The sequence below is a fragment of the Giraffa tippelskirchi genome, chromosome 5, assembly GCF_054371585.1.
Source record: "Giraffa tippelskirchi isolate mGirTip1 chromosome 5, T2T-mGirTip1v1.2.pri, whole genome shotgun sequence".
Classification (NCBI taxonomy): domain Eukaryota; kingdom Metazoa; phylum Chordata; class Mammalia; order Artiodactyla; family Giraffidae; genus Giraffa; species Giraffa tippelskirchi.
Genome location: NC_137279.1, coordinates 50578259 through 50594495, shown reverse-complemented (window position 1 = coordinate 50594495; position 16237 = coordinate 50578259). Strand labels below are relative to the sequence as shown.

General features: G+C 36.4%; 1 protein-coding gene across 1 annotated transcript in view; it reads left to right on the top strand.

Moving 5' to 3' along the window:
- Positions 1–16237, top strand: part of DNAH14 (dynein axonemal heavy chain 14) — a 377211-nt gene that overhangs the window by 135806 nt on the left and 225168 nt on the right. The window contains exons 22-26 of the mRNA XM_081491559.1: positions 2020–2141; positions 5915–6086; positions 7736–7840; positions 7933–8051; positions 8834–8908. Coding sequence (XP_081347685.1) covers positions 2020–2141; positions 5915–6086; positions 7736–7840; positions 7933–8051; positions 8834–8908 — 593 coding nt within the window. The remainder of the gene's footprint in view (positions 1–2019; positions 2142–5914; positions 6087–7735; positions 7841–7932; positions 8052–8833; positions 8909–16237) is intronic.

Sequence of the window (16237 nt, the reverse complement as noted above, 5' to 3'; positions counted from 1 at the left end):
TTTCTTTAATATGACACTAAAAGAATGATCAGTAGGAGGAAAAACTATCAGTTGAATTTCATCAAAATTTAAAATTTGTTCTCTTCAAAAGACACCATTAAAGAAAAAAATATATAAGCTACAGGCTGGGATAATATCTGCAAAGCATATGTTTAATAAAAGGCTTATATTCGAAAGATATAAAGGACTTTCAAAATACAAAACAAGAAATGGGAAAAATATTTAAACGGACACTTCACTAAATAAGATATATGGATGGAAAATGAACACATAAAAAGATGCTTAACTTGATTTTTCATCAAATGCTAAAATCCCGATGAAATACCACTATAAACCATGTAAAATGACTAAAATTAAAAAGACTGATCGTCCCAAGTGGTGATGAGGATATGGAAGAAGTGGAACTCTCATACACTACTGGTGGAATGTAAAATATTATAATAAATTAAAAATTTTCTTCAAAAGTTAAAAATATATGTACCACATGATCTAGACATTCCACTCCTAGGTATTTATTCAAGAGAAAGGAAAACTTACTCCATACAAAGACTGGCAGCTTTAGTTGTAATAGTGAAAAACTAGGAACAACCAGATGTACAGCTGGTGAATAATAAATGTATAGTATCACTATATCTATGAAGTGGAATTACTACTCCACAATAAAAAAGAAATGAACTTTTGATATATACAACAACATGAATGAATCCTAAAATAATTACGCTGAGTGAAAGAAGTCAGACCAAAAACAATAGATACTGTATGATTCCATTTATATAATATTCTGGAAAATGCCAGCTAGTCTACAGTTTCAGAAAGTAGATCAGTGGTTTCCATAGGAATGGGATTAAGTCAGTTGGGAGGAAGGTATTACAACAGGACTTAACAAACCCTTTCAAGGTAATCAATATGTTTATTATCTTGATTTTCGTGATCGTTTCACAGGTATAAGCATATCTGAGAACATTAAATTGTACACTTTAAATATGTGTGGTTTATTGTATTCAGTTATACCTTAATAAAGCTGTTGAAATATAGATCCGTTTTAAAAGAAAGAAATATAGAGGTTAATCTCAGAAGAGAAATATAAATGAGTTACAAGTGGTTCCTTCTGAGAAGCCACAGTTAGGGGATAGACCAGTCTACTGATTTTTAAATATTTTGTGAATTGATTTTTAACCATTTTTCTATTATTTAATACTATACTAGCTGGAAAAAGTCTTATTCACACACTAGAATTAACCTGAAGTTAAAAAAATTAAAAGTATTAACATAAAGTGAAAGTGAAGTCGCTTAGTCGTGTCCGACTCTTTGCGACTCCATGGACTGTAGCCCACCAGGCTTCTCTGACCATGGGATTTTCCAGGCAAGAATATTGGAGTGGGTTGCCATTTCCTTCTCCAAAGACACAATTAGGTTAAAACATGAAGCAATTTACAAAACAATGTGCATAATATGGTTGCATTTATGTAAACTGTTAGAGATATTATATGTACCTATACAAATGTACAAAAATGTTTAAAGAAAGGAATGAAAGACTATGCCTACCAAAAATATTTGAATATTGTACAATAAGATAGAAAATTGGATGAATAGACATTTTAACCTCTCCCCAAACTAAATATAATTCAATTTATATTAATTTATGTGACCCTCTAGCCACCTGATGCGAAGAACTGATTCATTTGAAAAGACCCTGATGCTGGGAAAGATTGAAGGTGGGAGGAGAAGGGGACAACAGAGGATGAGATGGTTGGATGGCATCACTGACTCAGTGGACATGAGTTTGACTCCGGGAGTTGGTGATGGACAGGGAGGCCTGACGTGCTGCAGTCCATGGGGTTGCAAAGAGTCGGACATGACTGAGTGACTGAACTAAACTGAACTGAATGTGACCCTCTATTATAATTACTTTTTTAATGTCAGTGACTGATAGTCACCTTTGATTTGTTTCTATCACATTACTCATAAAGTAATTTTATGTATTTAGATTTGTATGTATGTACATTTTTATTATTGTAGGATCTTGTAGATGAATGGGGTCAAAACTTGGCTCTCTTCTCACACACTCTTGAGGAATGGATGAATTGCCAAAGAAATTGGCTTTATCTTGAACCAATCTTTAATTCTACAGAAATACAAAGGTAAAAAGCTTAAATTGTGTCATGTACAGGTAAAAAAAATGTATAGTAGTAATTTATTTCCTGTAATTTTTTAGAAATAATTTCCTCAGTGAACACTCTAAAACTGTAGGTATAGGTATAGGTATATACCTATAGGTACAGGAATATAATCTGCCAAATCATTATTATGTAACCTTCTTCCTTTTTAAAAAGATTTGAAGCATCATCTTTATAAAAAAAATCCTTATTTCTCAATTATTGATATAAAGCTATTAAGTACTGGGAAATAAGTGACATATGTCATAATCCTTAAGCCACAGTGCTATATGTCTATTTAGTTCTGGAATATTAGTGTGGTTTTCATGTGAACAGTAAATATGTTTTTAATAGTATTCACACATTAATGATAGTTGCTTGCTTTGAACCATGTGAAATAATAGAGGTCCTAACAATTGTCTGAAATTCTACCTTTTCTTTTATTTGTAACATTTGAATTAATTTGTCTTTAAGTGATAGCTCTCAAGAGTACTTGAGACATGTACTCTGTAGACAGAATTGAAACTACTGGCAGTAAATTACACAAGATAGTCTACAAGCCATTCTGAGATAAAGTAGGAAGGCCTGGGGAAGGTATTTGTAAAGCGTATTAGAACAGATTACAAGAATACCTTGAATATCAGGTTAACTATTTTGAACTTTATTTTAGTGGCAAAGGAGAGCTATTAGAGTTTTACAAAAGAGAACAGTCTAGATGTAAGTGTTGCTTTGTAGGGAACAATACACATTTTTGTTACACATGTATGTTTCTTGTCATTTGAATGTTTTAATCTTTCATTAATCTGTCGGTATTCTGATAGTTCTCAAAGGTAAAACCACATACCTCAGGGATATGCTCTTTATGACTACAACAACTTAATGTCATAAATTCAAACTAATTCTATTTTCTACTAAAGATTTCTTAAATGATGGTGAGATACAACTCCAGGTTAAGGAATTCACATTATCACCAAGTTTTTCTTTTCAGGATTTGCTGTGAGGTTAGAAACGGGACTTTTAATTAAGGGATGCTGAAGGCTTCTATACAATCATGGTAAAGAAAAGAAAAAATAAACCTGTGATGGACCTGTCTTTGACTAATGGAAAAATAATGATGGCCCTGATACCAGTAGGAAGATGTGAAGAGAGGAAAGAGAAGATAGGTTCATTAGAGGAAAGAATTCTTTAAGGGGAATTTTTGAGAGTATAGTATGTAGTGCCATTTACCCTCACTCCCAACTAAATATGAGTTGTACTAGAACCTCCCAGAGACATTGGGAAGATGCTAAACTGAAGGTGATATTGAAGTCTCTCCCTGCTAAGATTTTTGCTGAGCTGTAGAAATTTTTGTTTTTGTGTAGTGACTAGGTCGTGCCTGACTCTTGGTGTGGGTTGCCCTATCCTTCTCCAGGGGATCATCCCAAACCAGGGATCGAACCTGTGTATCCTGCATTAGCAGGCAGATTCTTTACCACTCAGCCACGAGGAAAGCCCATCACTAATTATTAGAGAAATGCAAATCAAAACCACAATGAGATAGCACTTCACATCAGTCAGAATGGTCATCATGAAAAAATCGACAAACAATAAATGCTGGAGAAGGTGTGGAGAAAAGGAAACCTTCGTACACTGTTGGTGGGAATGTAATTGGTACAACCACCATGGAGAAGAGTATAGAGGGTCCTTAAAAAACTAAAAATAGAACTACCAGTAGGATCCATCAATCCCATTTAAACCATAATTTGAAAAGGTACATACACCCAAGTTTTAATTGCTGAACTATTTACAGTAGCATGGTAACAACCTAAATGTCCATCGACAGATGAATGGATAAAGTTGTGGTATGTATATACAATGGAGTATTACTCAGCCATAAAAAAGAACAAAATAAGCCATTTGCAGCAACATGGATGGACCTGGAGATTATCATAGTAACTGAAGTAAGTCAGATGGAGAAAGACAAGTATCATATGATATTCCTTATATGTATGGATGTGAGAGTTGGACTGTGAAGAAAGCTGAGCACCAAAGAATTGATGCTTTTGAACTGTGGTGTTGGAGAAGACTCTTGAGAGTCCCTTGGGCTGCGAGGAGAACCAACCAGTCCATCCTAAAGGAGATCAGTCCTGGGTGTTCATTGGAAGGACTGATGTTGAAGCTGAAATTCCAATACTTTGGCCACCTCATGCGAAGAGTTGACTCATTTGAAAAGACCCTAATGCTGGGAAGGATTGGGGGCAGGAGGAGAAGGGGACGACAGAGGATGAGATGGCTGGATAGCATCACCAACTCGACGGACATGAGTTTGGATAAACTCCGGGAGTTGGTGATGGACAGGGAGGCCTGGCGTGCTGCAATTCATGGGGTTGCAAAGAGTCAGACACGACTGAGCAACTGAATTGGACTAAACTGATGTGTAGAATCTAAAATAATGGCTCAAATGAAGTTATTTACAAAGCAAAAACTGAGTCACAAACGAAGAAAACAAACATGGTTATCACAAGCAAAAAAGCAGGGGAAGGATAAATTAGGAGATTGGGATTAAATTTACACACCACTATATATATAAAATACATAACTTTTCAGGACCTACTGTAGAGCACAGACTACTCAATATAACTTGTATGGGAAAAGAATCCAAAAAAGAATGGATATATGTATATGTATAGCTGAATCACTTTGGTGTATACTTGAAACTAACACAACATTGTAAATCAACTATTTTCCAATTAAAAAAAAATTTTAAGGCTTTCCCTTCAATTTCTTCTCTGCCTCAACCTCCAAGCCATACAGGTTGGAGCTAGGGTAGGATGGGAGAGGGAAATTGCGTGAGCAGAAAAAGTGAAAGAACTATCACACAACCTCTGAAAATACTTCCTTCATTAAACTCCAACAGCAATAGCAACAAAACTCAATATATCACTAGATTACCATGACATGTGTGGAGTTTGCTTCCCTTTTCCAAGGAGAGAAAATAGTGATAATCTGTAAAGGAATATTTCTGTACTTAGGTTGAACCTGCTTTACATTTCCTAATCTTCTAAGATTAAATAATTACTAATAGAACTCGAATTTTCTTATACACACCTTTATATTCTTGCTCCTAAGTCTAGTGCCCTCTCTGCAGTTCTCTTCTCCTTTAACACCCAGATCAAATAGCTACTTCCCCAAAACCTCTCCCCAAATCACATTTCCTTTCTAGGATTTCAGTAGCCATTGTTTTATTACATTTTGTAGGACACAGATCACTTCAACTTATTTTATATTTAGAACTTGGTATATATCTATCTTATCTCTCTGACTCAGTGTTAATATAATCTTGTTAAATGATGAATGTATGTCTAATTTATCCTAGTATTCCCTACCAAGTACATCACATGTACATAATAGACATTCAAAGAAACCTTTAGTTAGTGATTGGTCAGCAAAAATATAATCTCAGTACATTTTATAAATGGAACAATGCTGTGCTGTGCTATGCTTAGTCGTTCAGTCATGTCCAAGTCTTTGAGACCCCATGGACTGTAGCCCAACAAGCTCCTCTGTCCATGGGGATTCTCCAGGCAAGAATACTGGAGTGGGTTGCCACACCCTCCTCCAGGGGATCTTCCCAACCCAGGGATCGAACCCAGGTCTTCGGCAGATGGATTCTTTACCATCGGAACCACCAGGGAAGCCCTAAATTGAACAGTATTCAGTGGCAAATGCATCTAGGTTATGGATTTTAATTATAGCCCCTTCAAATTTTCTTTCTAAAGGCAGCTCCCGACAGAAGCAAAACTCTTCTCTCAAGTCATTTCCATGTGGAAAGAAATAATGTTAAAAATACACAACAAACTGAATGCTTTGCATATAGCTACCTCTGCAGGAGTCCTTGAAATTCTGCAAAATTGCAATATACATCTTGAATATATAAAGAAAAATCTTGAGGTAAAACTATAGCAATTGTAAAGTGGAGAATCATTTAATCTGCAAAATGTAATGCACTGCAGAAACTAATTCCAATGTAGATTTTCTTTACTCTAGCAGCTGACAATATTTCAAACTCTCACCATGTAAAAGTTAATGGCAATGCTGTTAAACACAATAAAAAAGTGGTTGAATCAATCTAGAGGACATTAGGCAAAGTATCAAATTTTTGAGTGCTTAGTTTTTCTTAACTTTAAGCTGGGAATAACTCTTACCTTGAGGGGTTTTGTGTTAAATGAGATAATGAATTTAAAGCACAAGAGTTGGCGCAAAGAAAGTAGTTAATAATGTTATCTATATTCAGTTTCGGAGAAGGCAATGGCACCCCACTCCAGTACTCTTGCCTGGAAAATCCCATGGACGGAGGAGCCTGGTAGGCTACAGTCCATGGGGTCGCTAAGAGTCGGACACTACTGAGCGACTTTACTTTCACTTTTCCCTTTCATGCACTGGAGAAGGAAATGGCAACCCACTCCAGTATTCTTGCCTGGAGAATCCCAGGGACGGGGGAGCCTGGTGGGCTGCCGTCTATGGGGTCGCACAGAGTCAGACACGACTGAAGCGACTTAGCAGCAGCAGCAGCAGCATATTCAGTTCAGTTCAGTCACTCAGTTGTGTCCGACTCTTTGCGACCCTATGAATTGCAGCATGCCAGGCCTCCCTATCCATCACCAACTCCACCACAACTATTGTTAAGTTGATAAAATCAGCAGAAGTTGAAAATGAATATTTTGATGATTATATAAATTAAGTTATTGGTTCATATATTTTTATATTTCCAGTACATTAAAATGTCAGCTAGCCATACATATCTTTAAAAACCGGGTTTTAATATTTGAGATTTGTGGTGGACATACTCACTTTACTTCATAAACCAAGATTTTTTTTCCAGGCGTTCATCCCTTTTCCTTGTTGAACATAAGCCTTAATGGTTATAATTGCCCCTCCAGAATACCCATATATGGCAGTTACAACCTACAGAAAGCTCTCTGCTCATATGTGCGTGTATGTATATAATGTATATATTTAATGAGAGAATTTAAGAAGTCTGTTGCAAACAAGAAATTGAAGATATAGGAGAGTAGTAAATAAAACAAGGATAGTTCACCCACATAAATGAGTAGTATCTCTTCCTCTGAAAAGAAGAAGAGTTTAAGACTGGTGTGAACACAGATAAATTGTGGGTAGCGGTGGAAATACAGGAATTCTCTGTATAGTAGAATGTGAAGTGGCCTGCTGAAATGACAACTTATTCCCCAGGAGGATAGGGAATTAAGAGCAGAAAGTTGGGAATGCTGGAAAGCAATGATGATAATACTAAAATACAGTGCTTTATTAATGATCAATAATATGTGTGTGTGCATGTGTATAAGACTGGGATTTTTTGCTTTTGTTTTAAATTGCTTTAGTTATGGTTCTTTTTTTTTTTTTTTTTAGTGATTTAGGTATAACTTTTGTTGAGCACAGTATGTTATTTTGACTGATACTACTGTGTATACTGAAACTTTAATAATGTGGCTTTTGTATGTAAATGTAGGCACAAATGATAATGTAATTTATATCATGATTAAACATACACTCTGAATTGTATTTCTTTTGAATCTGGACAGGACTATCTTGAAACTAAAAGAATGATATTCCCAAGATTTTACTTTCTTAGCAATGCTGAACTTCTTGATATTCTATCTGATAGCAGAAATCCTGAGTGTGTACAGGTAATATCATTCATTATTCTCTGTTCAGCAATGTTATTATCCAACCAAGTCAGAATTTTATAATGTTACTGACATTTGTTTCTGGCTCACAGCCTCATCTTGTGAAATGTTTTGAAAATATAAAACACTTATTGATATGGAAACAAGAAATTGGCCCTCCTGCTGTGATAATGTTCATATCTGCTGAAGGAGAAGCTCTTGTGCTGCCAAAGTATGATATCTATGTTATAAACTAAGCATTTAGACTCTGTAAATCTTCATTATTTAAAACCTTTGCTTGGAAGTTTCTGACATTTCATAGACATTTGCTAATCAAATTATTTCTTCAAAGATAATTTACTTATGTACACTTTTACCTTTCTGTATCTATATATATTAATATATCCTGTGAGCCAACACAAAGTTTCATTATATGAATATAGGTAAGAAGGATATTTGCTATTTGCTTAGGGTTACTGATGCTACTCCCACTGCTGTTTCCTTTGACTTCTGGTTTTGTCATGAATGGTTTCCTGGCAATTATAGTAAATGAAGTTCTTCCATTACACTAGTACAATTTGCCAGCCCTTGTAAGGGTTCCCTAGCCTTTGGCATGAGGCTCCTAAAGTGAGCTGGTTAAAAAATACTGTGCCCAAACTTTCCCATTCACAAATCCTCTAACCCGACCCTGACCTTGGCTTGCTATTTGGAAGATTCATTAAGGAAGCCAAAAATGCTTTGTAATATATATCTATTTTGCAAATTCATGTTTTACTGGATCCTCTTAATTTTGCAGATTTATTGGTTTGATGTCAAAATTTCCTAAAGCTAGGTGATCTATTTTCTAATTTAAGATCTAGAAATACCAGAGACAGTATAGAATTATAGTCCTTTGGCCCATGAATATTATAGGTGTAGTTTTAAGACAGTTTTAGAGACTGACCAAAGGAATGAAACATGAATAAAAATAATAAAAAGAATTTTTCATAATAATTATTTTTGAAAAAATTATAGGAAAATCCGTATAAGAAGTGGTATAGAACAATGGCTGGTAAATGTAGAGAAAACCATGTTTGATCTGATAAAAAAGTAAGTACAATTTTCAAATCCTACGATTATATGTATATATATACATATTCTTAAGCTTGTTTAATTATCTACTAATATAAGTGGGAAGTATCCAGAGAAATATATGGAGTATAGTCTTTAATGAAATGGGTTTTGATAGAACACAATGGCACATGACTAAATGGAAAATACTCATTTTTGCAGTGTAAATGTCAATATTAGTGTGTACTCATGGACAACATTTGGACAGTCTTGTGTACTTTGAAATTCATAAGTTTCTGAAAACTGGCCAGGACCAGAACTGATATCCACCTCTGCCTGCTTTCAAAAAACCTAGTGCCCAGGAGGCCTCTGGTTGCAGCCCACTTCAGTACTCTGCACTTCAGTCCCACTTTTGCTTCCTAAGATTGATTGTTTGCTTTAGTTTTTTTTAATGCTCTCCTTTTTATATTTCTATCATTGCAATCTGTTTTAAAGAAAGAGCCTCAGGGTGTGAATTTTTAAAAGTAATTTGACTAGATCAGTCTTTTACATTTCTAATTATTTAGTCTTAAAACTGCTAAAATGCATTTGAGGGGAGAGCTCTGAGGAACTCCAGTTCTTTATGTCTCAGTGCAGAAAGAATTTGGTGAGAGGCAAAGTGACAGATGGGGCTTCCCAGAAAGAATCCGCCTGCAATGCTGGAGGCAGTTTGATCCCTGAGTCAGAAAGATCCCCTGGAGAAGAAAATAGCAACACACTCCAATATTCTTGCCTGGAAAATCCCATAGACAGAGGAGCCTGGTGGGCTAAAAGCCATGGAGTCACAAAAGAGTCAGACACTAAACAACTAAACCACAATAACAAAGTGATAGATAACAAGTGACTTACTAGAAGTCACTTGTGAGGCTTGTGAGGCTTACAAGCTGGTGAGCAAGAGGGTGCCTCCCTTGAGAGGCTACAGTTTTATAATCAGAGAAAAAGTGGAGAGAGGGAAAAGATCACCTTCTTTCTCATTCTTGACTAGACATCACATTACTATCATCAGCTTCTCCTCTTCATCAGATGGGGGAGTTTTCTTGTCCCTTCATGGTCAAACTGGGACTCTCATGGCACTACTCAAATCAGCAGAAGGATGGTATATACTAAAAATGGTAAATCATCTCATATTTTGGTATAAAGTCACCTTTTCCGTTAGTACATGCAGACGAACATGTCCTAGGAACCATTAACTTACTGAACTCACTGGGCAGGATGTGGGTCTCATGCCATCAGTGTTTAATTGTGTGGGGGCATGTCTCATGTTTTCTTTGCATAGTTTCGTTGCTAAGCAAGCCTGCTTCACTTTGTAGTTAAGTAAACCTGCTTTCTTGAGTGATCATTAACTTCAGGGGTCTCCCATACTTTTTTCTTTACTTACAATTCTCTAGTGGAATTAACTATTTAATTACCTTGTTTCTAATTTTATTGGGAAAGCTTCTAATGTTTCTCCATTTATGATACTTAGGTTTCTGGAATATACCCTATATCAAAGTCAAGTGTTTTATTCTAATCCAAGTTTGCAGAGTTTTTTTTTTTTTTTAATAAATAAGGATGTTTAATTGCATCAAAGACTTCCCAGGTGGCTCAGTGGTAAAGAATCCACCTTGCCTGGGAAATTCCATGAACAGAGGTGCCTGGCAGACTACCATCCAAGGGGTTGCAAAGTGTCGGACGTGACTTAGCAACTAAACGGCAACAACAGCAATTACATCAGATGTATTATAAATCTACTGAGAAACTCACATGCACTTTTGCCTTTAATTTGTGGATGTCATGAATTGTATGAATACATTTCCTTATGTTTAACTTTCCTTGATTTTCTTATTTATTTATTGGCTCTTTATTTCCTAAGAAAGCTATCTTAAAATATTTCCTAGTTTTTGTGGATTCATTAATTTCTTTCGTGTTTTTAATGTCTATCATGTATTTTGATGCTATGTTGTTATTCATAAACTTTCTTTGTAGAGTGTTCTTTTAGTCAAATATCAGTATTTATACCAGTTAGTATTTTTTATTTAATACTAATAATGCCATACTTGTTTCCATAATCACAAACATTTATATCACAATGTTATTTTTAACATTTCTGTGTCATGTAAATATTTCTTGAATGAAGAATGGATTTTAATTCTTGCTTTTATTTTGTTTTACTTTCTACCAATACTAAAGCACTTTTCAGTGCTGGTTAGTATGTATGCGCAAAAGATCCATTATTTGCCTTTTTTTTTTTTTGTCTTATGTCCACCTGGGATGCTCATGTCCATGGATGCTCATATCCATGGACTCCTTACCCTCTAGCTTCCAGTTGGGTAGGGCAAATGTGAGACTCTCTGTCTATCTTACTACAGTTTTGACAGAATCTAAGTTCCTTTACCTAAAGTCACAGCTTTTGACAGATGGCCCTTCTCCAAAGTCCCCAGCCCTCACCAGTTTCCAGTAATATTGGTCCCCTTACTCATTCAATCCTTTGATGATAACAATGACCCCCATTTGCTAAACTGTGATACTTCACTAGCCCTGCTGGTTCCTTTAACCCTGCCCTCATCCTCTGCAGCGTGTACCTTCATTAAACACTCTTCAAGTAATCTTTTGAATGTTTGAATGTGCTGTTTCCTGCTGACTGATATGCTGCCTTTTAGCAGCTATTTTGATTATCAACACATTTGGACTCCTGCTGGCCATCCTGTTGTTTTCTAATTGGACTTTTGGTTTGAGGTTTTCTTTTCACTTACTATTGTTAGACTGAGTTTCTTAATCTCTTTTATTGTAGCTGTGCTAAAGTTACACTTTTTTTCCTAGTGAATACTCAATATTTTAATATACTTAGTGAAGCATTTTAATCAAATTCTATAGTATCTCTGATTTTTCTATAGTATCTCTGATTATTTCACTTCATAATTCCCTCTTATCACCTTGTAATTATTTAGGATTTTATTCCAGATTGCTCTTAGTTCTCTATTTATAGGTCAATAATTGTCCATGCTTGGGCTTCCCTGGTGGCTCAGATGGTAAAGAATCCGCTTCCTGGGTTGGGAAGATTCCCTGGAGAAGGAAATGCAACCCACTCCAGTATTCTTACCTGGAGAATCCCATGGACATAGGAGCCTGGTGGGCTATGGTCCGTGGGGTTGCCAAGAGTTGGACACGACTGAGTGACTAACACTTTCAATTATCCATGCTTAGCAAATTCGTGGCTTGTTTCATTTTCATTTACTTCCTCATTTTAGTTTTTCTATTGGCAAGGATTTCTGCTCTTTTTCTTGTTATTAATTTCCCTAAAATGTTTCACCATTCTTGGTTGTCTGTTCATATTTATACTGGCAAGTCCCTCTTCTCCTATAAACAAATATTAGTTTCTAATTACAAATATTAGTTTCTAATATCTGTACCACATTGACAAGCAGAATGTGCAGGACCTAGTCTGCAAGTAGCTTCTCTTTCAATGTATGGAGGATGCTTTTCATTTCTGCTGACAGTCACAAACTACCCATGACACTACTGCCACTCTAGTTCCAGCATTGTTTCATTATTTTATTTCTTATGGAAAAATGCCAATGTCAGCTTTCTTTGTTTCCTTCCTTCCCCTCTTTACTTCTTTCTCCTCTTTTCTTTCCTACAGTCTTTTAAAACATGTGGAGTTATTTCAGGCTTCATTCTGCTTCTCTGTCCAGCCCCAAACCTAAGAGAACTCCATCAAGCACTTATCTGGATTTTCATTCTGAATGGCTAATAGCAGCTCGGGATGGGGGAAAGGGGAATTGGAGGAGGCAGAGGCCCATTCGTTTCCCTATTGAGAAAGCCCTCTCTTAACTAATTTTCCGAAAGATTCATCCTGGGCTCCCTCCTGCATTTGTTCAATCTCAGTATTTTGTCCATCTGCTAGAAAATTTTCGAGTTTTTGATGCACTGGGACATACTTTCTTGTTTTCCAACTCTTTATATGTATAATTTTTCATGTATTTTCTCTCATTTGAAAGAATATGGTTCAGAATGAAGATAGGCCTGTTTAGTTAGAAACCTTGATCCACTTTCTCCTGATAGATTTTTTAAAAATCAGGATAAATATTTCCAAAACTATAGAGGAAATAAATTATACTGCACTTGTGTGTATATTCATATAAATATGAAAAAATATCAAAATAAAAAGCAAAGAACTAACAAAACCCAAGCTAAAGATCATAAATATTAATGCAGGTGTGTTTATTAACTGAGATCAAAATAAAAATGTAACTAGATGCTGTTTGGGAGATACAGCAATCCAATAAGTTACGAAAGAAACAATAAAGATATTTCATGAAACAGTGAAAATAAGGCCATTACATTAAATAAAAGGTCATTTTAGTTGGTGAAAGGTGCATTTTGCACTAATATTACTTTCAAATAATTAAGAAGTTATTATAAATATACTTCTCAGCAGAAAAGATAAGAAAATAATAAAAATAGACACCATTTGTAATGCAGCAAACATTTAAAGAATATTCATTTAAAATATTCTAATAAATTTAATGTTGATAAATATTTTAAATGAAGTGATTTAAGTATTTGAAGAAAATAAATTAATTTAGGGTTGAGAATTTCTAAGGCATGATGTCAGAGATAAAGCACAAGATTGAAGAATTTTACCATATAGAAACTTTGAAGTTCTGTACAAAAAAAGAAACTCACCATAACAATATTAAAACATGTACTCTTGGCACATAATAAGTGTGGTGTTAAATTAAAATATGGGGATATTTTTCATAATTATATTTTCTTCATTACTTTTTAAAAATTAATTGATTTATTTTAATTGGAGGTTGAGTATAACCTAGATCAAATCCCTTATGAGTATACAATAGAAGTGACAAATAGATTTAAGGGACTAGATCTGATAGACAGAGTTCCTGATGAACTATGGACAGAGGTTCGTGACATTGTACAGGAGACAGGGATCAAGACAATCCCCATGGAAAAGAAATGCAAAAAAGCAAAATGGCTGTCTGAGGAGGCCTTACAGATAGCTGGGAAGAGAAGAGAAGTGAAAAGCAAAGGAGAAAAGGAAAGATAGTCCCATCTGAATGTAGAGTTCCAAAGAATCACAAGGAGAGATAAGAAAGCCTTCCTCCGCGATCAGTGCAAAGAAACAGGAAAACAACAGATTGGGAAAGACTAGAGATCTCTTCAAGAAAATTAGAGATACCAAAGGAACATTTCATGCAAAGACAGGCTCGATAAAGGACAGAAAGGTATGGACCTAACAGAAGCAGAAGATATTAAGAAGAGGTGGCAAGAATACACAGAAGAACTGTACAAAAAAGATCTTCATAACCCAGATAATCACGATGGTGTGATCACTCACCTAGAGCCAGACATCCTGGAATGTGAAGTCAAGTGGGCCTTAGAAAGCATCACTACGAACAAAGCTAGTGGAGGTGATGGAATTCCAGTTGAGCTATTTCTGATCCTCAAAGGTGATGCTGTGAAAGTGCTGCACTCAATGTGCCAGCAAATTTGGAAAATTCAGCAGTAGCCACAGGACTGGAAAAGGTCAGTTTTCGTTCCAATCCCAAAGAAAGGCAATGTCAACGAATGCTCAAACTACCGCACAGTTGCACTCATCTCACATGCTAGTAAAGTAATGCTCAAAATTCTCCAAGCCAGGCTTCAGCAATACGTGAGCCATGAACTTCCAGATGTTCAAGCTGGTTTTAGAAAAGGCAGAGGAACCAGAGATCAAATTGCCAATATCCGCTGGGTCATCGAAAAAGCAGGAGAGTTCCAGAAAAACATCTATTTCTGCTTTATTGACTATGCCAAAGCCTTTGACTGTGTGGATCACAATAAACTGTGGAAAATTCTGAAGGAGATGGGAATACCAGACCATCTGACCTGTCTCTTGAGAAACCTGTATGCAGGTCAGGAAGCAACAGTTAGAACTGGACATGGAAAAACAGACTGGTTCCAAATAGGCGAAGGAATACGTCAAGGCTGTATATTGTCACCCTGCTTATTTAACTTATATGCAGGGTACCTCATGAGAAACGCTGGGCTGGAAGAAACACAAGCTGGAATCAAGATTGCCAGGAGAAATATCAGTAGCCTCAGATATGCAGATGACACCACTCTTATGGCAGAAGGTGAAGAAGAACTAAAGAGCCTCTTGATGAAAGTGAAAGAGGAGAGTGAAAAAGTTGGCTTAAAGCTCAACGTTCAGAAAACTAAGATTATGGCATCTGGTCCCATCACTTCATGGGAAATAGATGGGGAAACAGTGGAAACAGTGTCAGACTTTATTGTTTTGGGCTCCAGAATCACTGCTGATGGTGACTGCAGCCATGAAATTAAAAGCCGCTTACTCCTTGGAAGGAAGGTTATGGCCAACCTAGATAGCATATTTAAAAACAGAGACATTACTTTGCCAACAAAGGTCCGTCTAGTCAAGGCTATGGTTTTTCCAGTGGTCATGTATAGATGTGAGAGTTGGATGGTGAAGGAAGCTGAGTGCCGCAGAATTGATGCTTTTGAAGTGTGGTGTTGGAGAAGACTTTTAGGGTCCCTTGGACTGCAAGGAGATCCAATCAATCCATCCTAAAGGAGATCAATCCTGGGTGTTCACTGGAAGGACTGATGTTGAAGCTGAAACTCCAATACTTTGGCCACCACATGTGAAGAGTTGACTCATTGGAAAAGACCCTAATGCTGGGTAAGATTGGGGTCAGGAGGAGAAGGGGACGACAGAGGATGAGATGGTTGGATGGCATCACCAACTCGATGGACATGGGTTTGGGTGGACTCCGGGAGTTGGTGATGGACAGAGAGGCCTGTCGTGTTGCAATTCATGGGGTCGCAAAGAGTTGGACACGACTGAGTGACTGAACTGAACTGAATTACTTTACAATATTGTAGTGGTTTTTGCCATACACTGACATGAATTAGCCATGGGCGTACATGTGTTCCCCATCCTGAACCCCCTTCCAACCTCCCTCCCCATCCCATCCCGCAGGGTCCTCACAGTACACCAGCCCTGAGCCACCTGTCTCATGCATCGAACCTGGACTGGTGATCTACTTCACATATGGTAATATACATGTTTCAATGCCATTCTCTCAAATCATCCCACTCTCGCCTTCTCCCACAGAGTCCAAAAGTCTGTTCTTCACATCTGTGTCTCTTTTGCTGTCTCGTGTATAGGATCATCATTACCAGCTTTCTAAATTCCATATATATGTGTTAATATATTGTATTAGTGTTTTTCTTTCTGACTTACTTCACTTTGTATAATATGCTCCAGTTTCATCTACCTCATTAGAACGGATTCAAATACATTCTTTATAATAGCTGAGTAATATT